This window comes from Cheilinus undulatus, linkage group 8, assembly GCF_018320785.1.
Source record: "Cheilinus undulatus linkage group 8, ASM1832078v1, whole genome shotgun sequence".
In the NCBI taxonomy this organism is placed as follows: domain Eukaryota; kingdom Metazoa; phylum Chordata; class Actinopteri; order Labriformes; family Labridae; genus Cheilinus; species Cheilinus undulatus.
In genome coordinates, this window is record NC_054872.1 from 47896271 (window position 1) to 47923886 (window position 27616).

The window sequence follows — 27616 nt, forward strand, 5'->3', positions numbered from 1 at the left end:
TTTGGCTCTGTAACCCCATTGACCTGACAGACGAGTGTCAGGGAAGAGCCACATGTCAGCTGCAGGTGGAAACTCTCAGCAGGGAGCGATGCCGTACGACTGGACGGCTCAGTGTGAGGACAGGATAGCACGGCACTGAGGGGCTGCAGGTAAGAGGGCTTCTCTTTTCATCTTTGGAGCCTTTTCTACACTTTTAAACTTTATTTCACGTGTTTCCTCGGTAGGATAGAAGCAGAAGGTACTGCTTTGGTTCTCTGTGATGTGTTGCAGCTGCATCTTTTAGACTCTGAGGTGATATTTGGCAGGAAATGGAGAGTAGTGCACAGTAATTCATGCATTGATAGTATGCCATGCCTTACTTCATTAATTAATTCATGCATTAATGAATGTATCAAGTCAGGCATGATACATTACTGGTGGCTCCCATGTGTTTAAAAAGTATACTTTCAGTTTATGGACCCTAAATGCAGTCAAAACTTTGTTTTCTCAAAGACACGTCCAATGTTAAACTTTTGTTCTTTCCTCAGATGTAGCTGGCATCTGAAGAGGTAACCTGAGGTTTCATGAAGTTGTGTGAGAAAAAGGTAAAAGCAGAGCTCCATTTTAATGATCTGCTCCCTTAAATATGGTTTAAGCATGTGTAATATGTCCCCGTTGTTTCTCCTCAGGTTATCAGTTAACGTGGGCATCAGTTTGGAGGTGTAACCCTCTGAAGATGTACGGCCTGTACCTGGAAGCAGTCAACGATTACATCAACGAATCCTACGGCGAGGATGTGTGGAGGCTGATCGAGAACCGAGCAGAGATCCCCCACCTCAAGTTTGTCAGACATCAGATGTACAAGTAGGTGATTGTGTGTTTAAATCATGCACGTATTTTATCCTTTCTGCAGAATAGAAATCAGACATGCTGGAAATCAATCCAATCAAAGCAGTTAACCTTCTGAGACCTGACCTTGGAATGCATTTTTAGTTTCTTCGACTTATTAAGAACGAGTTGGACCTGAGAGGTTTCAATGCTCAGCCTTCTCTTTGAACAGAAATTAAATTTGGCCAAAGAAGTATGTTCATTAGCAACACAAATTCTCTAAAATTTCAAAGAAGCTACCTTAATTTTAGTGAAAAATAAAACGTAATTCATAAAAAGTAACCTAAAATTTCTTAAAACATTTCTCAAATTTTTCAGTGGAACTATTTCATAAAGTTTAAACATTCTAATAACTCCTGAAATTAAAAAAAAAAAAGATAAAAAATGAATCCGCAAAATCTCAAAGCAAATCCTGCAAATCTTACTATGAAAATGACTCAGACCTCCAAATAGATTCCAATAAATTTCCCCCCAAAATAAGGAAATTTCAAAGGGCATTGTCTTCCCCCAACTTCAGTCGAATTCCCCAAATCAACAAATATACCTCCCAAGTTTCCTTAAAATGCCAAAAATAAAATTAAAGCAAATTCCCCCATAAATAACTTGGATTAAATACCCCAAAATTGCAAATAAATTTCCCAAATTGTATGAAATGTCAAAAAATCTCCCAAATATGTATAAAAATTCCCTTTAGAAATGCTAAAAAAAAATCCACAGCAAAAAAAAACAAAAAACGCCCAGTTAAACTTTCAAAGGACACAAATATTTCACAAAATTTTCATGAAAATTCTCTAAAATTTCAAAGATGCTACCTAAATTTTTGTAAAAAATAAAATATACTCTTGAAGTTTCCCATAAAAAGTACCCCAAAATTTCTTCAAATATTTCTCAAATTTTTCAGTGGAACTATTTCATAAATCCACAAAATCTTAAAGCAAGACCCCCTAAAACTTCAAAGCAAATTCCCAAATTGTACCATGAAAATTACCCAAATATCCTAATAAATTCCCATAAATCTCCCCAAAAATTAAGGAAATTGTCTTCCCTGAACTGAAATTAAATTCCCCAAATCAATAAATATACTTCCAAATTTTCTTTGAAAATGCCAAAAATAAAATTAAAACAAATCCCCCCATAACTTAGATTAAATCCCCCAAAATTGCAAATAAATTTCCCAAATTGTATGAAAATTAAAAAAAATCCCCCAAATATATATAAAAATTCTTTGAAAAAATACTAAGAAAAATCCACAGCATAAAAACTTCCAATGAAACTGTCAAAGGACACAAATATTCACCAAAATATCAATGAAAATTCCTGAAAACGTTAATTAGCAAATTCCTCCAGTATTTCAACTTAATTACTTAAACTTTAATGGACATCCCAGACAATTATTTTAAATATTCTACTAGTTCAAATTATTTCTGTGTTGCAGGGAAGCCAGACTGTCATGTCCTCTTTGTGCATGAAGGATCTTAGGAGGTTAAAGCATCAAAAACTTACAGTTCTGCTTCATTCAATGTTCTGCTCTAAATGTTGAAAAATTAAAGGCCAAAGGACTGTAATATGCACCGGGTAGATTCTCCTCCCTTGGTAACATGAGGTCTAATTAGGACCTAAAGCCTTTTGTCTGCAGCTGAACTGCTGAGTAAGTGTGGTTAATTATGATGTTGCACTTTCTGAAAGTGGAGTAAAAAGTTCTATGGTGTTGCAGCATGCAAACTTGTACTGTGTAATTAATGCGATGGTTATTCAAAGGGGACCAGAGAAGAAAATTTGCAGCCAGCGCCTGCCAAACAAAGGCAAAGAGTTGGCTGAGACTGATAAGAATTCCATTTATGTTACACCATGCAGGCTGGTTGTGCTTCCAATAATTAAACTTTTTGTGATGGTTTAAACTTATTTTTTTTCAGCGGTAGAACATAGTTTGTATTAGGCGTTTAGGCTCTAAACTCCTTGTATTCATTTTAAAGCCTCAATCGGTGCTTGCAGGTGGATGCAGGTGGGGTTTGGGGATTTTTAGGTGCAGCACCTGTATGAGACAGGAACAAGTGGGAAAAGAGATGAGGAGAATGAAAATCTTGCAGCTTGAATAGACCGACAAAGTGGAGGATGTGCATGATAGACTGTGAGAATGACATATTTGAAATATGAGCCTGTGCACCTTGAGGTGTCTGATGAACTATCTCACAGGCATCGTTCCTTTTATCTTTTATCTCATTTGATGAAGAAGGAAGATCATATTTATACTAATATAATTGATGCTTTTATATGTTTTAGTCTTGAAAACAGCAAAGCAAATACACAACTAAATATGATATAAAAAGTGTGATTTTGCTCCTTCTTTGCAGTGATAACCTGATCCTACGGTTGGCGAAGGCAGCAGGAGAAGTTCTGGGAAAAACTCACGATGAGCTGATGTACGCCTTCGGTGTCTACATGGTAAAGAGGATCGGGAACTACGGATACGAGCGGATCCTAAAGGTGATACAGAAGCCTCCTCAAGTTGTCTTTAACCAGCTAGCAGTAGTCTCTCTACCAAAAGATCTGGGGTTCAATCCCAAGCTCTGGCAGTGACATGTCTATTTGTCCCTTAGTACTGAATCCCACCACTCTGTCAGTGGCATGTAAATGTGTACTTGGGAATGAATTGGATTAGCAAATAGCAATGGATGAACACTTTAAATAGCAGCCTTCACCATCATTGTGTCAGTGGGTTCTGATTGGGTAAGTCCACATAGCCCTGAACCCTACGCAGAAGCCTACACACAAAGCCAGCATGCACTTTCCTCAAAAATCTAACTACGTGTTGATGTGATGTAGACCACACCTGTGTTTGGTTCACTGGGTAGCACTGGCCGACTGTCAGCCTCTGCCTAATGTCTACAGGCAAACTGTGTTTACTCTAGAACAGGGTATTCAGTTACAAATTCAACCGGGCCAAATTTTAAAATCAAGAAATGTAGCTGGGCCAGACATGTTCAGCACCCAGTAAGCAGCTGGAAATGTCAAATTCGAACCAATACAGATCAATTTGATGAAAAATATGTACTTTTAATTCATAGTCTCCCTTTTAAATTTGGCAGCATGACAAAAGCACATGAAAAGTGCATAAAAACACAACAACAGAGCTGTATTTGAGCACAACCTAAGATAGAAGAAATTGTTTTTTCTCTTGAATAAAAATGAAATAAAGAGATTGAAAAAATAAAACGAAATTCTGTAAATATTGATATTGGTCACATCTTATCTTGGGGCTACTTCTGTCAGCATGGATAGCCACGCTTCAAAACATTGCAGTGCATTGACGGTAGGCTGTTGCTAGGCTACACGGAGTGTTGCAGTCACGGTCTGAAATACAGGGGGGATTTATGAAAACCTGCGAAACAGGTTGCCCTCTGCATCTCTGGCATGACCACAGGCTGGGGCACTTGGGGGTTGGTTTTGGGCCGCATGTGGCCCCCGGGCCAGTTATTGAATAGGCCTGCTCTAGAGAAAAATGGGTACAAACGGTGATGTAACAAGTCAAATTTACTTGCCAACATTTGAAAGACATCAGACGTGTACTTCCCTATCTGTATGCAAAAATCTCTGCAACCTGCCTGATTCAGCCGACTTCCATCTTCTCCAATGTCTGTGCACATTTCTTCTTCGCAATGAATGCAGCACAGTCATCTGCTGATAAATGTTCAACTCCAACATAATATGGTTGGTTTCAGTTGCAATACTTTCCAGTACTGGAGATCAACACAGAAACTAACACACAAGTATCTAGCACTAGAAACCATTTTGGCCACTATGGCGTAGTCATGAAATGGTAAAATGCATGACAAGTTTTCTTGACTGAAAATGAACCTATTACATGAGGTCAGTCAGGATCAATAATAGCTGATAATCTTAAAGATCTCATTCACTGATTCAGAAAAACAGAAAACTCATAGGGAGACATGACAGCATTGACAGTAGAGTATCTGTATCTTTGGCCGTGGCTCTGTAGGGCTGAAAGGAAAGCATTTGTGTCCTAGTTTAAAAAAAACACACATTTAAATAGATTAAAGTTAAGTAAATCTCTCTATTTAGAATTTCTAAGCAATAGACACCAAATCTTGTGAAATAATCTTTATTGTTTCTTCTGTAGGTGTTGGGCCGAAATGTCCGTGACTTCATCAATGAACTGGACAACCTGCACGAGTATTTCCGCTTCTCCTTCCCCAAAGTGCAGCCGCCCAGCTTCTGCGTGGAGGAGGAGTGTGAGACGAGCCTCACGCTGCACTATCGCAGCACCCGCAAAGGCTTCACTCAGTTCGTCAAAGGTAACGAGAACTACAGAGCAAGTTATGTTGGGCTATAAAAACAGCATTGCTTCTGCTTAACTAGAAAGACATACAGATATGAAAGCAAATGACAACAAAGAACATAAAATGCACCAAAGGTGCAATGACGGAGCTGCACAGTTGTGCAGGTATGAACATGATCAGGTTCTAAGGCACAGAGAGACAGAAAAAGGGACTCTGGTTGTGTCCATAAAACTTTCTAGTTTGCTAAGATGAAGCACACACTATCTAATTCTGACTGAATTCTTTCTTAGCCAGAGGTGACCTTCTCACATCCATGACCAGTCTGTGTAATTGACTCTTACAGGGCAGCTTTCTCAAGTGGGACGGCAATTCTACAACACAGATATTGAGGTGGAAATCCTGTCTAAAGAGGAGACGGAGAAAATGACTTATGTGGTACGTACTCGGGCTGAAGTCAAGTATGAGACGAGCTGTAGGAGTCTGACCTTGACCTATGGCGGCTCTATCAGTGTAGAAATAACTCCATCATATTCTAATGAGATTCCTAGAAGAGTTTTGTTTACACTCAGACACCCAGAGATTACTGATGGAGAAAGATTTAATGGAACAGGACTGAAGGTCAATTTACCTTTTTCTGTAGAAAGACTAACTTGAAAATATTCAACCCTGTCAATAAAAAAGCTAAATTCCTTTTCCTGATTAAAAAGAACTGGTGTTCATTTTGGCCCTGCATACTGTGTGAGCTTGTTAAGGTAGAACTGTTAATGCTAAAAACCAGGGGTAGCATGCATGCAAATGTCAAATTATTTACTTTTTTCTAAGAATCTACTTTTTAAATCTGCTTTGATGAATCTCAGAATCCTGTAGATAAGATGACTAGACTCTTGAATTGATGATTTATATAAAAAACAACAAAGACTAGTAGTCACCCATAGAGCTAAGCGCCTTTTCAGGGGTTAATTAAACACTTCTTATGGCTCCTTTTTGCTCTTTACATAGTTCCATAACCTTGGGCAAGCTTGGCCTTTTATAGTCAATTTGCTGTTACAACTTCAGATTGAGTTTCTTTGTGGTCTTTCAAAATAAAAGTCTGTTTTTATTCAAACACAATATTAAAGTGGTTCCAAACTGTGAAAAACTTGAAAATCAAGCATAACAAAGCACTGTTTCCTGAAAAAATCTTTAAAATAACAAAAATATGTGCCCCTGGCCTATCAGCAACCCCTCAAGTACCAGAAAAATCCATTCCCTCCCCCATCTTTTTCTCCACCTTCCAGAAAATAAGTGCTGAAACAAGCCTTCCTCAGATTTTCCCCTAATGATGTCATGTTGGGAGTTAGCTCCGCCCCCAGGTTCGGTTGGCCCTTGCTTGGAAGAAAGCTCTGCCCATCTCTCCTGAGGATCAGGAGAGCACAGCTGAGAGGAGAATCAGGAGAACCACATGTATCATAAATGTATCATAAAGATATTTATCAAATATGCAACAACAGGCTTTAAGGGGTTAATGTGATGATCTCAGAAAGATTTTTAGTTTCAGTTTGTACAATACATAAATTAAAGTTCGACATTCTTCTTAACACTGCTGTTAAATAATTTACCATACAGTAAACCAAAGACAGATGTTATTGAATGTATTTTTGCAAGTTTTGATACTATGAAGAGATTAACCTTCTCATTTGGGTCCTAAGCTGAAAAGTTTGGGAATTCTGCTGACCAAGTGTACTGTTCAATTGTAGAAAGAGGAAATAAAAGAACAATTCTACCCAACACATCGGCTTTAGACGGTCTCTAAGAGCAACAACAAAAAACTATTACATTATATCGCTGATTTTTGGCATAACTAAAATTTTGACAAATACACCTAAAAATTTATTTTTCTTTTTTTTGGGGTTGATATTCCTGAAAAAAGACATGTATGTCAATTTTTTAAATAAAATGTACCTTACTTATCAAAGTTTATAAGATAAACTTGTATCATCTAGCTGTGCAGATGATCATTTATAAATCTCATAACCCCATATTTTATTCATTATAGAACAAAAACAGTAAATATTAGCTCATTTTGAATTTGATGGCAGTAAAACATCTCAAAAAGCCGGGGAAGGGCAACAAAAGGTTGGGAAAGTAAGTGGTGTTGATGGAAAATAGTTGGTGGAGCATTTTGTTGACCTTGCAAAGCAGATGGATATGATTGTTTCTGTGTTTCTCACTGGCGAATCCATCTTGCAAAGCTTCCATATGAACCGTTTGGGCCAATCAGCATCAAGGGGCAGTACTTTCGGGCACGGTTGAGTTGTGACGTAAGCAAGCAGCAACAAGAGAAAAGTTTTATCAGAACTTGACGACATTTCTTCTTTAAAGGAAGAACAAAGAACAGCAGTGAGTTGTTTTCTTTTCAAAAACGACTAAAGTCGTGTACTGACATGTCTACAGTCGCCATGGTTCGCGTTCTGCAGTTTGGCATGGAGTTTACTCCTCGGTAGCGGCCATGACGTCACGTGTTTTGTTGCTCTGATTGGCCCGTAAAGATGTGAAAGACAGAACATATATCCAGTCACCCTCTGAGGGGTCTTTCAAAGCCTCTGCCCTTTCCCAAACACCGTCTACTGAAGGTTTCCCATCCATCTGGCATGTCAGATTAGCATTTCATAACTACTTAAAATAATTCGGAATAATCTGGAATTTCCCCTTGCAGGACTAATAAAGGAATATCTTATCTTAATTTGCAAAAATTCAGGAACACGACTGGGTATATAAGGAGCAAACTAGAGAGACAGAGTCTCTCAGAAATAAAAAAGGTTAACCAATCAACAAAAACTGTCTAAAAACTGTGGCGCACATATAGCCTAGCAGTCTAAGGTGCTACCCATGTATGTGGGCGGCCCAGGTTTGAATCCGGTCTGTAGCCTTTTGCCGCATGTCCCTCCCCAACTCTCTCCCGTTCTGGCTCTATCCACTGTCCTCCTATTGAATAAAGGCATGAAATGCCCATAAATAAATCTTTAAAACTGTTTAAAATCTATGGAACAATCAGTCCTCAAAGTAAAAGTGTGAAGACTTTGAATGCCTCACCATCTATGGTCCATAATATCATAAAAAGATCCAGAGAGTCTGGAGAAATCTCTGTGAACAAGGGATAAAGCCAAAGGTCAGTGTTGGATGCTTGAGATCTTTGGACCCTCAGGTGGTCCTGCATTAAAACAGGCATGATTCTGGACTGAGAATCACTGCATGGACTAAAGAACACTTCCAGAAAGAATTGCTCATTTAAAATAGACTGAGGAAAAATGGAAAACTGTTCTGTGGTCAGACAGATCAAAATATGAAATTCTTTTTGGTAACCATACCGCTGTGTCGTGCAGGAGCGAGACCATCCAGCTTGTTAGCACACAGTTCTGCAGCCCGCATCTCTGATGGTATGGAGTTGCACTGGTGCCTGTGGTGTGTGCTGCTTACACATCTGAAAAAGGAACTATCAATGCTGAAAAGTAGAGAGAAGTTTTAGAGGAACATTTGCTCCCATCCAGATGTCGTCTGTATTCCACTCTAAATCTCCCCCTGCAGGTTTATAAGATGAACTTCGACAACGCCGCTTTCAAACACCGCATGCCCCAGCAGAAGACTGCACCCAGCTACGAGAAGCTACCGATGAAGCGGGGGATCTTTTTTGACATGTTCCCCTTCAGCGTCATCTTCCGCCGTGACATGACCATGTACCGCATCGGTGACGGCCTCAAAGAGGTTTTCTCCGACCTCCAGGGTAAAAAAGTCAACGAGGAGTTCACCCTAGTCCGACCTATGCTGGAGTTCAGCTGGGATAATGTGAGTTTAATGAACTTTTTCCTTGTTTTCTGACCTTACTGCAGGATATCTAAGCTAGATGTATCTTTACTCTCATCAGATTTACACCCACTTGAACAACGTGTTTGAGCTGCTGTCTAAAGCAGTGGTGGAGAGCAAGCAGAAGGTCAACATCCCAAAGCTGAGCAAGGAGGAGCCGGACGAGAAAGAGGAGAGCGAGAAGGCAAAGAGGGAAGAAGAAAGAGGTACAAGTCGTTCTATTCTAATCATTATTTTATCACCAGAAATGCATTATGTATAAAAAGGGTTCATTGTAAATGTATGGGATCACCAAAGTGTCCGTCAAGTCACTCCCTTATCTTAGGCCAAGGTTATTGTGTCCGAACAGAGCAAAGTAAAATATTTATGCCACATTCAGGTGAAATGAATACTAAGCTGGTTGAAAATTCAAGCTTGTACTTCTTATTTTAATACAAAGTGAAATTTCCTGCATCCCTAAGGCAGGAATAATTATATTCTGAAAGAAAAAAGTGTTTTTTTGTGTTAATGAAAAAGGATGTAGAAGCTAACCAAACCAGCAGTCTGGCATAAACAAAATAAGGAGATTAATTTGTTGCATTTTGTCTGTTATGTAATTATTCCAAAGAGAAATGTCAGCAGTAATTTGTACTCTAATGCCATGTGTAAGAATGAATCATAACGGACATAATCCAAGACTTGAATGGCACGACTACAACAGAACAGAACTTTTAACAAGGTAATGAATTTGTAATATTCCTGCTATTCCCTAACTGTGTGACTGGAATCCACTCATGCTCTGTCTTCACACATTTATGCCCCCATTAACTGACTCTCTCAGCTCACAAACTGCTCCATCCATCCTCTCTCTGTGTCTGTCCCTCTCTCTCTCTGTCTGTCAGAGCAAAAAGCAGTGGAGGAGATGAAGGGCACAGACCAAGAGTACAGCAGCGCTCTCACTCAATACAACAGCTCGGCCAACTCCGGAGGGGAAGATATCGAACTGCTGGCGTTCCAGACTGTTACTGGTCAGAGCATTTTATATTTTAATGTCTTCGAATACGGCTCCGATTCTGGCCCAGTGAATTTCTACATTACATTAGCTGTTAAATCCATCCAAAACAACAATTTATATTGAAATAGTTTTAAAATGACCTAACATTTTATCTGTTTTAACAGAAATTTACTGGTCAGCCACTATTAGTAAATATTTTTAAAAATGGGTTTAGACTGGCAGAAATGCTGCAGAAATGGCCAGATTGAGTGATAAATGGGATCAGAGAGTGGCAAAAATGGGTGATAAGTGTCAAAATGGGTTGTAGAGTGGCACAAAGGGACAAAACTTTGCAGGGAAAGTGGTAAAAAGGGGTTAAAATGTGGCAAAAAATATGAAAAAATGGGTTAACCCTTTACCTACTGCCATAGCGCCGACGCCATGTTTAATATGTCCGTAGTATTATTACCGTAACTCCGTCAAAGTTTGTCCAATCAGAAAAATTCCAACAGTGGTGGAAAGCTGAGAATTGTGGGCATGCACACATATATGGCTCATTACAGTACTCCCAACCATATGAGGTAGGCATTTTTAGCAAAACATCAGTTTTGTATTGTTCTTCTTTTAAACTGCTGACAATTCCAACAGTACCTTGCTGCAGACAACATGGCCGGCATACATCCAATCCATACCGGAGTCTCAACCAGAAGTCCGCACATCTAAGATTAGGCTCAGGCATTAAAACCCGAATGGTTAGGTTCAGGATAAGGCAGTGGGGAAGGTGATATATTTGAGATCCAGCACCAATGGTTAGGCTTAGGCGCGAAAAAGACTGACAAACACTGGCAGCAGGGGCACAATGGGCATAAGTGGCAAAAATTAGTTAATACTGGTGCTATATCACAACTGGGGAGGGTCAATTCTCTGGGATTCTCAGGGGCCCAGGGGCAGGTTTGTGATAGGAATAGATTTCACTGGTAGTGCCTAAAAATTTACTGCGTTTTGAAAGGAAATACAAATGCTAATATAATAATAAATTAATCAGAAAAAAGAAATGGATCTGATTTTTGTTTATTTAAAAGTCTGACTCTTGACATCCTTTAAACAGCAGTGGGGATTGGCTCCAGCCCCACGATCTCAAATGGGACAAGTGGCATGGATAATGAATGGATGGAATATATCAATCGCCGCTCTGTGGCTGGTTGTGGTATAAACCATAGGGACTGATTTTAGAGTTAAAGGCTAAAAATGATAGATTTTAAGCATTTTGGTAGAAAACAAAAATATTTCAAATTTCATATGTTCATCAAACCTAAATGTCTTTTTCATTCAAGTCAATTTAAAAATCTAGCCCCCACTAGCTCACAACTAGGATCACATGACTGCAATATACAACCTTGGCGATCTGTAGAGACACATTCTTCATTATACGTTAAGGAAAAAACAGTTCAAACTTGTTGTTAGCTTTGTCTATGATTGCCATAATGTTGCCAACCCATCCCTTGTGGTTCCTCTTAGGAAAATGTAGTGAAACCATCTTTGAGGACATGCGGGAGCCTCCAAAGAAACCTCTCCACCTGAAGGGCCAGATGAAGTATGTCCCCCAGTGGGACTCCCTCATCTTCCTTGGGACACCTATGTAAGTCCACAACCTTTTCACCCTGCATTCACATACACGTCCAGCTGCAACCTTAGACTTCTTGTAAATGTATGTATGCATGCAACATGTGTTACTTGAGAAAACGCTGGAGGGATCGCCAGAGAGTTCAGGCTGTTTTCAAAGCTTTTAAACACCGCTGGCGGGCAAGGAAGGCTTCTTTCTGATGTCCACAATAGAGAAATTTGTGGTCACAGTTGCTACCTACACATGTTAGCTGGCTTAATTATGTTGTTTTTGAATGAAAGGCCTTATGTTGATCAAGTGTTACTGAAACCTGCCTTTATTCATGCATTTTGTCATCATACTTATTCAATACCCTTTTGTCTCACTGAAATTAACCTCCTAAGATCCTTCATGCACATATGAGGACATTACATTCTGGCTTTCCTACAACGCAGTAATAATTTCAACTATTAGAATATTTGAAATAATTGTCTGAAATTTCCAGTAAAGTTTAAGTAATTTAATTGAAATACTGGAGGAACTTGCTATTGAAATTTTCATTGATATTTTGGGGAATATATCTTTGAAATTTTCAAGTATTTTCATGGTAATTTTGGGAAATATTTGTGTCCTTTGAGAATGTCATTGGCAGTTTATTTGCTGTGGAATTTTTAGTATTTTTATACAGATTTTTATATATATTTGGTGGATTTTTTCAATATTTTCAGGAATTTTCATACAATTTTGGGAAATGTATTTGCATTTTTGGGGAAATTAATTTAGATTATGGGGGTTGCTTTAATTTTCTTTGGCATTTTCAAGGAAACTTGGGAAGGATATTTGTTGATTTGAGGAATTTGATTGCAGTTGGGGGAGGACGACGTACTGTATTTTGACATTTCCTTATTTTTTGGGGAAATTTATTGGAATTTATCTGGAGGTTTGGGTCATATCCATGGTACAATTTGGGTGAATTGCTTTGAGATTTTGGGGATTCTTTTTTTTTAATTAATTATTTTTTCAAAATTTTCAGGAATTATTAGAATGTTTCAACTTTATGAAATAGTTCCACTGACAAATTTGATAAATATTTAAAGAGATTTTGGGGTACTTTTTATGAGAAACTTTAAGAGTATGTTTTATTTTTCACAGAAATTTAAGTAGCTTCTTTGAAATTTTTGTTGCTATTGAACATATGTCTTTGACCAAATATGATTTCTGTTCAAAGACAAGGCTGAGCATTCAAACCTCCCAGGTCCTACTCGTCCTTAATAAGTGGAAGAAACTAAAAATGTTTTCCAAACAGCTCAGATCTCAGAGGCTTAAGGTTGCTTTCTCCAAGTGATATGAAATTTTGGAGATTGTGTTAATTTATGCTAATTTCTTGAACACATGCACATTCTTTCCTGTTGCAGTCTATTTAATCTGCTTTTTCTCCTTATGACTGCAGCATAGAGACAGTGGAGGACATGATAAAGATGGGGGTGTATGTGAATGATCTGAACCTGCACGACTCGAGCAGAGAGCTGATTCTGGCCGGGACACAACAGTCGGCTGAGCTGCAGCTGGCCCTGGATCAGGTGAAGTAAAACCTCTGAATCCTCTGTGTCTAGGGGAAAAGACATCTTACTGACAGGGCAAGTCAATTGTGCAAAATCACAGAGCAGTTTGAGGTTTATATCGTCTTAAAAATGTGCTGTTATAAGACCGGTATGATCCAAAGCTGAAGTCATAATGTCAAATGCTGAGCGCACAAAATGTAAGCGCCGCCAGTTCTTTCCATAAAAAGCCAAACCAGGTGAGCCCAGGTGAAAGCTTTGCCCCCATATTGATTTCACCCATTAAATCCACTTCAGTCATGCAGGAGAGATGTGGATTAAGAGGATTAGAGGAGGCTAAGAGGGATTCTTTTTTAGCTTTAAAAGAGGTGAGACTGTAACTGTAGACTCTCTTGTCCTATTTCTGATCCTCCAGGAGCAACAAAAATATGCTCAGCTGCAGGAAATCATCAAGAAGCTGGACGAGGAGAAGAAGAGAGGAGATTCTCTGCTGTACGCCATGATCCCTAAAGCTGTGGCCGACCGCCTCAGGAAGGGGATCACTGCCCTGGAGACATGCCAGGTTCAAAACCACAAAATATCAAAGCATCAGCCTCTGAAATATGCCCATCTATCAAAAAAAAAAAGGTCCTGCCCTATCAGAAATATGAACGTATAATATAAGGAAAAACTGCTTTCTACAAAGTTATGTCGATTACATAGAAATATGTCATGTCAAATGAGTGACTGCATAAATAGTCAGCCTCTTTGAGTTAATGTTTGGTAGATCCACCTTTGGCTGCAATCACAGCGCTGAGTCTGTGTTGATAGGTCTCATAAGGGCTTGCTAATCTGGACACTGCAGTTTTGGCCATTCTTCTTTGCAAAACAAACTCTGTCAGGCTGCACAGGGATTGGGCTTAACCAGCCCTTTTCAAGTCCAGCCACAAATTCTCTATTGGACTGGGGTCTGGGCTTTGTCACATACACTCCAGAACACTCACCTTGTTGTTTTAAACCATTTCTGTTTAGCTTTCTGTTCAGGTTATTGTCTCACTGGAAAGTAAATCTTCTCTCAAGCCATAGGTCTTTAGCAGACTGAATAAGATTGTACTCCGGGATTATTTGCAAAATTAATTTAAACCTCTACCTTTACAAGCCTTCCAGGTCTGGCTGCTAAGAAGCATCCCCACAAAATGATGCTGCCACCACCATGCTTCACAGTGGGGATGGTGTGTTTGTGGTGTTGTGCAGTATTTGGTGTCCATAGAGTCTCAGAGAGTTTTCTTCCACAGTGGCTTTCTCTTTGCCACTCTCCCACAAAGCTTTGACTGGTGAGGAACCTGGCCAACAGCTGTTGTCTGTAGAGTCTCTCCTATCTCAGCTGCTGCAGCTTGGAACTCCTTCAGAGTGGTCATAGGTGTCTTGGTAGCCTCTCTCACTAGTCTGCTTCTTGCCCAGTCACCTGATTTGTGAGGACGTCCTAATCTCGGCAGATGTGCGATATTCCATCCATTTCTTGATGATGGATTCAGAGCCTTGTAAATATTTTTGTATAAGTCCCCTGACTTATACTTTTCAATAACATTTTCTCTGAGGTCTTTAGGGTGTTCTTTTGTCTTCATAATGCAGTGGTAGCCAGGAATACTGTTGACCCATGACTGGGCCTTCCAGACACAGATGTCTTTATAGTACAATCACTTGAGACACATTAACTGCACTCAGGGGATCCCCATTTCACAATTTGTGAGACTACTAGCGCCAGTTGCCTGGATCTTTGTTGAATTAGGTCAGTCACTTTAAAGGGAGTGAATATTTATGCACTCACTTATTTTTACATCATTTAGTTCAAAGCAGTGATATTCAACGTGTAGCTCCAGAGCCACATGTGGCTCTTTTGTGATTATTTGTGGCTCTATTATGTCTGAATTATAAATATTAATCCCCCAGAAAACCTTAAAAAAGTGAAACTTGTTTCCCTTGTTCACCATTTTTGCCACTTTTTTCCCATTAAAGCTACTTTTTGCCATTAAATACCACTTTTTTTCCTACTTTTGCCAATTTTTGCAACCTTTTTTTCCAATTTTTGCCATTTTTATCCCATTTTCATCGATTTAAGCTACCTTTTGCCATTAAATACCATTTTTCCCCTACTTGTTTGCCCATTTTTCACTTTTCCACCATTTTCCACCATTTTCCCCCATTTAAGCTACCTTCTGTCATTTAATACCACTTTTTTCTTAGTTTTTGCCCATAATTTCAGCCACTTAACCTTGCAAAGCAGATGGATACGCCTGTTTCCTTGTTTCTCACTGGAGAATCCATCTGGCAAAGCTCCCATCTGAACCGTTAGGCCCAGTTAGAAAGTGACAGGACCAATCAGCGACGAGGGGCAGTACTTTCAGGTGCAGCATAGTCGTGAGGTAAACAAGCAGCAGCAAGAGCTGGTGCAGTTATGGCAGAAGAGATTAGCGTGGATGCTGCTAAAGTGCCAGTTTTATCAGAACTTGACAACATTTCTTCGTTATAAGAAGAACAAAGAACAGCAGTGAGTTGTTTTCTTTTCAAAAACCACAAAAGTCGAGTACTGACATGTCTATAGTCGCCATGTTTCGCGTTATTCCTCACTAGCTGTGCATGCACAGCTCAATAGCGGCTACGTCACGTGTTTTGTTGCTCTGATTGGCCTGTAGAGATGTCCATTAAGTCTCCACCTGGACAGAACGTCCATCAAGTCACACTCCGAGTTTATTTCAAATCCTTTTTTGCCACCTGTAACTCTTTTGTTTTTTACACTTCTCACCCATTTTTGTTACTTTCCGACCCTTTTTCCAGAAATTAGTGGTAATTTTTGCCCCTTTTCACCCATTTGTGTTGCTTTTTGACCATTTTTGTCACCTTTAACTTATTGTTATTGCTACTTCAAGCTGTATTTTGCCACTTTTCACCACCTAGATTGTAGCTCTTGCAAAGGTAGTTTTCAACAATTTGGCTCTTTGGTTGGGCAGGGTTGAGTAACACTGGTTTAAAGAGATTTTAAATCTTTTTTTTTTTTTTTTCATAAAAGCCAAATTAAATCAACCATGACTGATTTCTAAAATAAATGAAAGGGTGAAATATCCATGGGGGTGAATACTTTTTTATAAGCACTGTATCAGAATTATATAGGGATTTTTTAAATTTAATATTCTTAGAGATAACAGCCAATAATCATGCAAAAAGAGAATTGGTACCTGTACTGCAAATAAGTTTTGCACTACAGTTGCTGGTTCCATTTTTGAAGTATATATCTACAAAAAAACACTGCAGTACCAAACATATATGAGATGACTTAGTGAATCTGAGTCTGTAGGTGAACTTTGGCCACCCAGCTGTAAGTGTGCACTGTTGTCTTCTTGTGAATATATGGCTTCCTGTATTGCAGGTGTTCCCAGATGTCACTATCCTGTTCAGCGATGTGGTCAAATTCAATGAGATCTGCATCCACATCACGCCCATGCAGGTGGTGGACATGCTCAATGAGATCTACATCGTCTTTGACACTCTCAGTGAGAAACACAACGTCTACAAGGTCGGTCCGATGAACCTGACAAAACATTCATTCACTTACTAAAAGGTGTAGCTTAACATGTTCTAAAATTCTCCTTGAAGTGTTTAGAGTCAATATGAGCTACCTTTAAAGTTTTTTTCTTGTGTTAACTACACCTGGATTTTCTTAACATATAACTATTTTCCTCCTGGTTTCTTGCTGTGATGAAAAAACTCCCTTTACCAGCATTTTGAACCCTAGCTTGCCTATCACCTTTATTAGAATCTATATATACCGTCTTTGAACCAGCTTATTTGGAAAGCTCTGCAAATGTACTATATTGGTATGTAAATGCAGCCTGTGGGGAATCATGGGAGTGATTCTCTAATACTCCATCTGTCATGCACCAGTGAAATGAGAAGGGGTAAAGCTGAATTAATGCTGGCCATTATCAGAGTCATCTTATAAAAAAAAAAAAAAAACGTACAATGTCCTCCTTTCTGTCCAGGTGGAGACGATTCGTGATGCCTACATGGTGGTGGCTGGTGTGCCCAACAAAACCACCTTTCATGCCCACCATATCTGTGACATGGCTCTGGACATGCTGAGCTCCATCGACCACCTCAAAGACCCGTCTACTGGAGATAACATCCAGATTAGAGTCGGTGAGTGGTGCGAGTCTCTGGAGCTTCGGCGGCACAGACAGGAAAAGATACAGACGATCATTTTGATGTTTTGGGGTTTGGATTTTTGTTCACTCTCAGAGGGTCAGGATTCAGGGTTCGGCCACGGATCACTCACTCTAGATCCTTATCCACTTAGCCACAATGAACTCTTAAAAAGGTGACCTAGTTTGGGATTTCAGGGTGCAACAGAAATGTTTTGTTTCTGAACAACAGCACAGACAAAACTAGTCAGTCTATCTGCCACAAGGGGGCACTGTTTTGTTCAAAAGCATGGAGTAGAAAGCCATTAAACCTCCCCATTAAGGATACTGATTTTAGCTTTTAATAGACTTTTTGCAAGACTAACCAACCAATGTGAGTCCACAGCACTACTGGAAATGGTACGGCCTGATTTGATGAGCACATCTTTGTGCAAAGAGTGCATAACATGAGTACGCATGTAAATAAATGTTGCTACTAATCTTTCATATATACCAAGCTGCAATTATCAAACCATAAATAATCCAGTTTGCATGAATTATATTGAAAATAAATAATTTATTGTGTTTTTTAGACCATAAAGAGTCATATCATGACAAAAACTTGGGAATGTAAGGGCTAAAAATCATTAAATTTATTCATATTTGATATGTATGGTTAAGATAGATGCTAGTTTAAAAAATGAAAGATATAGTTTAGAAAATAGTCAAAGCTTGCTTTTTATGAGTTCATTTTTGTGCAAAGGGACATTAACCCTTTAAAGCCTATTGTATCATATATGAAACACACTTTTATGATACCTCTATCTAATCAGTGGGATCAATAAATGACTGTAAAAGCTTTTAAATATAATTTTATTAAATTATTAAAATTTCCTTCCAGTGGATTATCAGTTGACAAAAATGCCTGATGTACTAACTGTGACACACACAAAAAAAGTGAAATTTTATGGCATTTTTTGGGGGGGTATTTTGGTGGAAGTTTAAATAAACATTTCAGTCCCAAAAAAATGGGAATTTTCTTACTAATATTTGAATTATTAGGCTTTAAGGGGGTTTAATGTGACAATTTCAAAGGTGAATCAAAGGGTTAAAAAGAATAAAAGGGCATTTTCACTCCTATAGTTTGTTGTCTCTGGTCTGAATCATGTAAAAATGTTACATTGTAGAAAAACTGTCACCTTTTGTCTTAGTTTATATGGGAGCATTAAGGGACAAAAATATGTGAAAATGCTCTCTGATTGGTCAGGATTTCTTACACTCCAGAAATACATAGACAAAGTAGGCTTAATCTGTATGCAACTTTTGTATTTCTTTCATAGATGAACAAGTCGACATATGAAACAGATACTTAAAATAGATCAAATAAAATGACATGAGGAGGAAATTTTAATTAACCATCAATCAATAATGGAAAAGGGGCGGGGTTAAGTAAGTGTGCACTTACTTCCACTCCTTTTCAGATATGTCAACCAAAATTCTGCACTGGACACCTTTTACTTATTTCACATACTAAAAATCATCTATGGTCGTAATGTAATCTATGTGGTAATGTTATCATCAGTGTAAAAACATCATTACATTTTTTTAATCTACAACCAGCTACACTTACTAAACAACAACAGAAGACTACGTTTACCAAGAATAAAAGCTGGGTGTACACTGTGCAATTTTCCTCTGATTCAGCCACAAATTTTGAGTCGCCTGACTCACTCTGAAGTTGGGCCGACTTTCAGTCCGATCAGGCATCGTTTGTCGTGCTGTGTACAGCGGTACGATGGCCAACCACGGCCCGACTACGACCCCACAACCTGCTCCCGACTGGTCGGGAGGATTTCTGGCATGTTTGATATTTTGGTCGCATGACTCCAGACACTTCACAGTGAGAGCAGAAATGCGAGCAGAATGAACAACTTTGGGGGATTATTTTCCTTTGTAAACTGTCAGACAACGTCCTTAATAACCATGACAATGGCTGGAATCACGTTCTGACGCACCCCCTCTTTGATATAGGAAATAAACGAGCAGGAAATATTCCTACCCGCCGACCTGGAGCTGACACAGAGATGATGCTGTTTGTGTGTGTGAGACAGAGAGAGATAGCAAGAGAGGGAGAGAGAGAGAGAGAGAGAGAGAGAGGAGAGAGAGAATATGACTGGAAACACTTCACCCTCAATGTGTGTGAATTTTTAAAAAGGAAACTTCTCAGGTTTCTGTCACAGTCTGTCACTTCAGTCGCACAGTGTGAGCACTCAGGTCATGCATGACCATCTGATCATACAATGCGAGCGCACCACTCATGCAAGATGGTCGTGCATCATGAATGATTCAATCACAGTATGAGTTGACATTCTACCAATATTGTCGTATGGTCAGCTTGAAATCGCACAGTGTATGCCAGCTTTAGCTGATATGGTCGTACCTGGTCAGAGAATGACCGGACCAGCTGGTGGTATTTGAGGAGAAAGAGGCGGTAGCTACAGGTGAGGTTCAGAGTACTGTAAGCAGTGGAGAGAGTACCATAGATGCAGCTGAAATGACAGTTTTATCAGAACAGGACCAGCTTTCAGTTTGACTCAACAACTGGCTCCACTGATAGTGAACAATGAAAACAGTTGCCTGTTGAGCTTGCATTATATAGTTTCCTCGTATGCCTGTGCATGTCTACTCCATCACAGGTTTTGCTGCTCTGATTGGCCTGTAATGGATGTGACAGAGCATTTGACCATTTTTCTGCCCTTTCCAAACACCATGTTACCCAGATAGATGTGAAATCCATGGCATGTCATGTTAATATTTATCGTAAAGACAGAACTCTGATGGTAGGAAAAAAAGACACTTCAACAGTTGCTTTTAAAACTCCTTCAAGTCCACCTGTGGTTTTTAACTCAATAAACAACATCTGTGACAATAATTACAATATTAATGTCTGCATACAATGGTTGTTAGCCAAAACACTATAATGGAGTCAAAGAAAACAACAAAAAGCAGGGATCCAGTCTATGCACAAACTAAGAAGGCAGAAACTGTACAAAAAAACACATTTCCCCATCTGTTCTAATCAGTGTTGTCTCTGACCAAGAATCGCAATTCCTCTTTTTGCATCAGAATCATTCTTTATTTGCAGAAGTCATCATCATTCACTAATTAATCTGTATTATTTGTACTTTTGCTTCTTTCTGCTCTCCTAAACATGAAACGTAATTAAAGTTTGAGAGCAACTGTTGATTTATTAGTTGTTATCAATAAGCCTACTAATCTTGCAGCCTTAAAGGCTGGAGGGACAAATGTAGCTCAGTAAACACTGAAAGCTATGTGACTACTCAGAATGTAAACCAGATTTAGTCTGTAAGGAAAACCAAGAAATACTTTACGATTGTGTTGGGTGAATCTGCTCATTCTTGGTCCTTTGTTTGTCCTCTCTCAGGTATCCACTCAGGTATGGTGGTGGCTGGTGTGGTGGGTCTGAAGATGCCCCGGTACTGTCTGTTTGGTGACACGGTGAACACAGCATCCAGGATGGAGAGCAATGGAGTGGTGACTACACTAATATACAAACACATGCATGACGAAGTGTTCAAATGTGTCAATAACCCATGGCAATAGTATTAAATCCTGCAAAAACATTCATGACGTTCCTCTTTAAATTCCCGTAAACTTGTACAAAAACCATTTTCTGTATAATGACAGCACTGTGCACGCTGCTTCACAGCGAATGCAATAATCTAATCACTTCATTTGCATCCCATTATTCTGAGCAATAAAATTTAATGTTATGTTTTTGGAAAATCAGCCCCATGATGAGAAGACAATTAGAAAGGAGAGATTCAGGCTTATTACCTTACTGTACAGACCATGAATGAAGTCTCATTTCAGAGTCCAGTAAGCTAAACAGCTTTAATTTACCGTAATGGTTCAGAACGACTAAAGCTGTCTTTTTTTTTTCAATCAGAGAGGCAGAGATGTGAAAGTTAGGGCTGATAGTAACAGGAACAAGTAACAACTGACCTATTTGTAGATACCAATAATTGTTATATCTTCTTTTGGTGTTAGACTTGTAGTCTGACAACTTCTGCTTTAATGTTTGACCATGAAAACAGATCAGAGTTTGTCTAATATTTGATTCCTTCTGCCTGGTAAACTTTCTTCTGATTTAGCAGTGAAATTTGGCACAAACTAGCAGTATGTGTCCTGCTTTGGGTATGCTGGATGGCAGCATTTAATTGATTTGCTTCTTGTGTCTGTTCAAGCATAATTATTTTACAATAGCTCTTACTTTTAAATAGGGCCTATACCGATGTTTAACCATTGAATCAGTGCATCCCTAATTTCACTACTCAGCTTTAGCAGTAGTTTTGTTTGTGTTTGTCTGTCTGAGCAGGGCATGCAGATTCACATCAGCCAGACCACCAAAGACCACCTTGAACATGAGCCGTATATCATCGAGGAGAGGGGCAAAATCTTTGTAAAGGTGGGTGAATCAAAGCAGCCATAGACATGTTCTCTATGCTGATTTCTGTCAGAAAAACATCACATAGTAGAGTCCTCTTGCCATGTAGCTACGTGACCTGAAAAATTTTGTTGGTAAGAAAAAAGCACAATATGAAAATTTGGAAACCTACTTTGCTTTGAGCCAGCTGGTTGAATAATTGTCTCCTAGCACTTGCAACCAATCACAGCTCATTTTCTCAGTATTCAAAAACTTCCTACTCATTAATTTGCGCTTTATTGACACCATCTCCACCACCCTAGCCTCTTCTTTTCTGTCCTAAAGCTTCTGTTGCACCCAAGGGCAGTTTTGAGTCTTGGCAGCCATGAGACCCTCCTCCGTTTTGCTTACAGCAATCACAGCTTGTGAAGAAATTTTTTTTGCATCATTTGCATCATTAACAAAACCACTAGACTACAGAACTAAAAATATGCAAGCAGCACTTGCATGATCAGGAGGCTTGAGAGAGGGTTTGGCTGCAGAACATATATTTCTGACAGCCACTCTCATGCTACATTCATGAAATAACCCCATTACAAACAGTAACGACCAAGAAATATTTCATAAATAGAAGACAGAAAAATGTCAGAGGTCTAAGTTATGCATGGATCCATTTTATAGCTAGTTACACAAACAGTAGCTCGCTTTAGCTCCGTTAGCTTAAGCTACAGTGCTTAATAAATTTATTAGACCACCATCCAAAGTAAGGATAATGCCACAGCTGCCCTAAATTAACAGCATTGGTAATTACCAAAATCATGTGTTATGTTTCCACAATGGTTAATACACCAATATGTAGATGCTCTTTAACCCAAATGATATTTTTAATGCTAAAATATAATAATTATTGTTATCCATGAATTTTCAAATTTACTGATTTACAAAAAAACTGAAAAAATAGTAAAGCACATTACTAATTCTTGATTAATATGTCAAATTATAGTTATTTACTTGCATTCCTGAAGAGAAAAATTAGTTTTAGTGTTTGAATGTTATGCTTGATTAATTTCTGATTTCTCAGTGAAGCCCAGTGAGCCGGCTCAAATTTGGGTGAATTCAGTTTGAAATCCCTCATTCCTGTTCAAAATGGTGAAACGTGGAGAGCTCACTGAAAATGAAAGAGTCCGCATTAAAGCACTTCATGATACTGGATGGTCTTTGAGACAAATATGATGGGTGGTCTAATAAATTTGTTAAGCACTGTATGTTAACATAGCTAAAGCTAGGCAAGGTATCTAAGTTAGCTTTAGCATCATAGCTAAGTAGATAACATAACTACATAGCTTACATAGCTGCTATGTAAGCTTTGCTTTGGCGATAGACAGGTAGGTAGGTAGGTAGGTAAAATACACACATTTGAAATCACATTTCAAACCAAAAGCTTCCATAGGCTATGAAGCTACAATATAAAGCTACAATAGATAGCTCTGTTATCTGTAGCTAAGTTATCTTTAGCAATGTGAGCTTTTGCAAAGGTGTGTAAAGATCACGCAGCTATGTGGATAAGTAGCTTACATGGCTACTTTTAAAGCTTAGCTTTAACTGCACTAGCTATGTCGCACAACAGGAACCTTAGCTACATAGCTCTGTTATGCGTAGCAAAGAAGCTTTAGCAACTTGAGAAGCTAAATTAGCAATGCATACAATGTAGATACATAGTTTACATAGCTGCTTTGAAAGCTTAGCTTTAGCTGCACTTGCTATGTTGCCCAGCCAGTCTCTTAGCTATGTAGCTCTGTTATCTGTAGCAAAGTAAGCTTTAGCAAATTTAGCTTTAGCTTTAGCTAGTGTTGCTAAAGCTAAATTAGCAATGCATATAATGTAGATATGTTTATGTAGCTGCTTGGAAAGCTTAGCTTTAGCTGCACTTGCTATGTTGCCCAACCAGTGCCTTAGCTACATAGCTCTGTTATCTGTAGCAAAGTAACTAAAGCTAAATTAGCAATGCATATAATGTAGATAAGTTTATGTAGCTGCTTGGAAAGCGTAGCTTCATCTCTTTAGGTCCACAGTTCCATTAGCTATGTAGCTTATGCAGCTAACAGAGCTATGTAAGCTATTCTTTCTGTGTTAGAATGTTTTCATGGAGGAAAGTTTTTTCCCTGTAAGCAGCCTGTTTACTTTACTTTGTTATATATTTTATAATTAGGTTTTGCAGGTCAGGTTTTGACTTTTGACTCCGACCTTAACCCTAACCCTAAGCAGAAGTTTAATATGGTTTTATTTAAGAAGCTTCAGCATGCATTTTTGTTCTGAGGTATTCGCTCAGATAAACAGTCATTAGAGTGGCGTCTAGAAATGAACAGGCTGCAGCCAGTCTGCCATGTGGGAAGCGCTCCCTTGGTATTCGAAACCCGAGGGGACCACCCATCTTTGCTTGCTATTAAAGCTGCCCATCGTTGTATCTTTATACTAAAATTTTATGCAGCTAAGGAGTGGATTGATGCCTCTTTAAATTCAGGAAAGTCAAAGCTGCATAGCTAATCCAGGGAACATCTCATTAGCAGAGCCCTCATCACCAAGCAAAAGTATAGATCTATATCAATTTTATAATAAATGGTTAAATCTGTGAAAAGGATGTTCCTCGGAGATGAGGCAGTTGAATTATTTGGCATGAAAAAGTTTATTAATGCTGCTAAATTACTCTGGACTAAATGTTCTATCATATTAAACAGCATTTCTGACCAGAACACCGTGCCTTCCTAACATCTTTCAGGGTAAAGGCTACATGAAGACATACTGGCTGAAAGGAAAGAAAGATCTATCATTCAAGACCCCGGCAGAGCTGCGCTACAGCAGTGAGCAGAAAGACTCTGAGGACAAGAGCTCTAATGGGTGAGTAGACAAAAGGAGAGCAGCCAAGCAACTGAAGAATCTCCTTCCTTCTGCACACAGTGTGGACTCACGATGCCCCCTGTTGATTCAGCCCGAGCTGTGCTTATGGCCCCCCTGCTGCAGCAGGCAGTAGAGACTGTTTGAGGGCCTTTTGTTTGTCTGGAAGAGTTGTGCTGACCATAAACAAAACTTTTACTCAGATAGGGAGTGAAGCCCTGAGGTAACTGAAGCATCACAAAAGTGAGATAAACAAGGGAACAAAGAACTAAAAACATCTCTGTGAACAGTGATGTCTGAGGTGGAGTCTCAGAGACTTACAGTGTGATTCTGATGACTAACAGAGCCAAAACACTGACTAAATGGTCTTAATGATAACTTTTTTATATAGCACTTTCAAAAATAAGTATTTACTGATCGCTCTGACATGTGCAGAAGCACATGAAAAAGCAAAGCATTGAAACCCAAGCAACGACAAAAAAACCAAGACAACTGAACACAACAGACAGCAAAAGCACTCAAACAACCTTAATGGTCAAAGAACCAAAACAAAAACCCAACCAATATAATTAAACCAAACATGAGAATCCAGGCAACACTGGAACTGAGCACCGAAAATGAGACCAAAGGGATGGGAAATTAGGAATCAATGAAAAGAGACAGAAATGAAAAGAAATAAACAAATAATTACAAATAAAACCCATAAATGAAAGGGGGCGGCCTGCTGTTGACCTTGTGCTCTATTTTATTCTGTAAATGAAGATAAGAGGCTCTGAAATGAGTTGAGAAATAAAAAAGAGAAACTATAAAAACATCATTAATGAAGTAGAGAAAAGGCAGTAAAATGTAGAGACAATGCAAATGCATTTTTGCATGCATGTTTTACTGATGGTCTGCACGGCAGCGCAGGGGTTAGTGCTGCTGCCTCACAGCACGAAGGTCCCTGGTTTGCGTCCCTATCAGGGCCTTTCTGTGCAGAGTTTGCATGTTCTCCCCGTGTACTCTGGCTTCCTCCCACCACCAAAAACATGCTCGTTAGGTTAATTGATGACTCTAAATTGGCTGTAGGTGTGTGTGAGGGTGCCTGGTTGTCCGTCTCTATATGTCAGCCCTGTGTTTGACTGACGACCAGTCCAGGGTGTACCCCGCCTTTGCACAATGACAGCTGGGATAGGCTCCAGACCCCCAATGGGATAAGCGGTATAGAAGATGGATGGGTGTTTTACAGGTGCAGATCTACATGGTTGCTGCAGTTTGTTATGGACCTAGTCATCTTAAGGTCATCTTTATTCAACTGGATGGAAAATACCAAAAATATAACCGATGTAAGAGCTAAACAAAAGAAAGGAGCAGATGAAAATGATAGCCAAGATTGTTTTCCGTGTGATGCTTCTAATTTCTAAAGGCACAATTCAATGGAACCTTTCAGTGGCACTAAAGAGCAAAGACGCAACTTTTTAAGGGGGAATCAATTTACTTGGAGATTGTTGAAAATGTTCATTTTGGACAGTTCATGGTCATGGGCATACAAAGTTTGAAATAGAGAGCAGAGAAACTTCATTTGAAAGTTTTGAGCAGGAGAGATCCTGCGCATGGGTTCGCATTTTCCACACCTACACCGATAGGTATCTCGGGAGCTTTCCTGCTAAAAGCTCTCTCTTTCTGCCCACTGACTCTTCATGTGTAGATGTTATTCTTTGGTGTACTCTGGTTCATACAAATATCCTCTCTTATCCACAGTAAGTGGCACATCGTCATCACTCGAGTCATAATTGCTCATATAATTTTGTTTTAGCTTGGTGTGGTGTTATTATCCCTGTAGACACCTGCAGACCCACACAGCTGATCAGAGGATCAGTGCGTGGTGAGAGGAGACAAAATGCTGAAAGCTGAATCGTAAATTAGTGCCTGACACAGAGAAATGAATCACTTTGTATGTTTTTGACACAATGTACTGACGAGCCAATATATTTTCTTGGCCCATTTTAATGTAAAACTCGTTAAACTACGTGGACAAAACGTTCCCATCTGCAGCCATTATGCCGCGGATCTCTCTGAGCTCATAATAACCACAGGAGCAACTTTGACAGAAATCACTGGAGGCTAATGCCACGACCATAGTCAAATACCTCATATGACACAACTTCAAAAATCCTGAAATATCCCTTTAAGTTTCTCAGCTTTTGCAGTTTTGCTCTTGTTTTGTGTCAGAATGTGGGGATGAGCCGTCAGTGCCTTCCCTCTCTGCGTCACTCTCATCCTGACCAAGGGTGGATCTACTGGTAGGCCCCCTTTAATCTGATTGGACACCCCAAAAACCTTCATAAAAATTGACTATTTGCCCTCAGTCATGTAGAATATCTTACCATAGATTGGATTAGTTTTACTGCCTTTAATACACTAAAGATGAGGTTTACCAAAGCAGCCATCCTTTCTGTATGCAGCCTTAAGTGAATAAAGGTTGGACACCCCTGCTTTACATGTAATTTTTATTGTATATATGAAAGTTTCATTTTGCTTTTAAGGAGGCCTAACTAAATAAAGATAGTTTTATAACCACTACAAATTTCTTATAGCTGCTCTAAAAGATGTGTTAATGTCTGCCTACAACAGCTCCACCAGCACCAACGCCAAGCGCATGGCCTCCAACCTCCACATCAGCGGCAACGACGAGCAAGCTGAAGGGAAGCCGAGCCCCAGCGACCTCCCTCTGGACACCTTGCCCCCACAAGAGGCCACCAACGAGCCCCGCTCCATTTCAGCCGAGCCTCAGGAGAAGGAGAAGGCCAAAAAGACTAAGAACAACAAGGGGGCCCGGCTGGAAGTGCCCCAGGGAAACTTATTGTCAGAGTCCCCCAACCCTGATGACGGTTTGGAGAACACGGGTCCTTTTCTCAGCAGCAAGAGAAACAGCTTCAGGCAGCAGTATGTCAAGCTGCCCACCAACCTGCCCATGCGCAGCGCCGCCTGTGTCATTCTGTGA

The 27616-nt window shown here is 39.4% G+C and overlaps 1 protein-coding gene across 1 annotated transcript; it reads left to right on the forward strand.

The window, feature by feature from the left end:
- Positions 1–128: 128 nt before the first annotated feature.
- On the forward strand, positions 129–27616 carry LOC121514189 (soluble guanylate cyclase 88E-like). The gene is made up of 18 exons (XM_041794290.1): positions 129–149; positions 528–584; positions 669–843; positions 3219–3351; positions 5006–5180; positions 5509–5600; positions 8730–8987; positions 9067–9211; positions 9887–10012; positions 11497–11617; positions 13032–13161; positions 13556–13702; positions 16544–16690; positions 17157–17313; positions 20740–20849; positions 21694–21783; positions 24518–24636; positions 27247–27616. The coding sequence occupies exons 3-18, from the start codon at positions 716–718 to the stop codon at positions 27614–27616; spliced, it is 2448 nt and encodes an 815-aa protein (XP_041650224.1). The 5' UTR covers positions 129–149; positions 528–584; positions 669–715.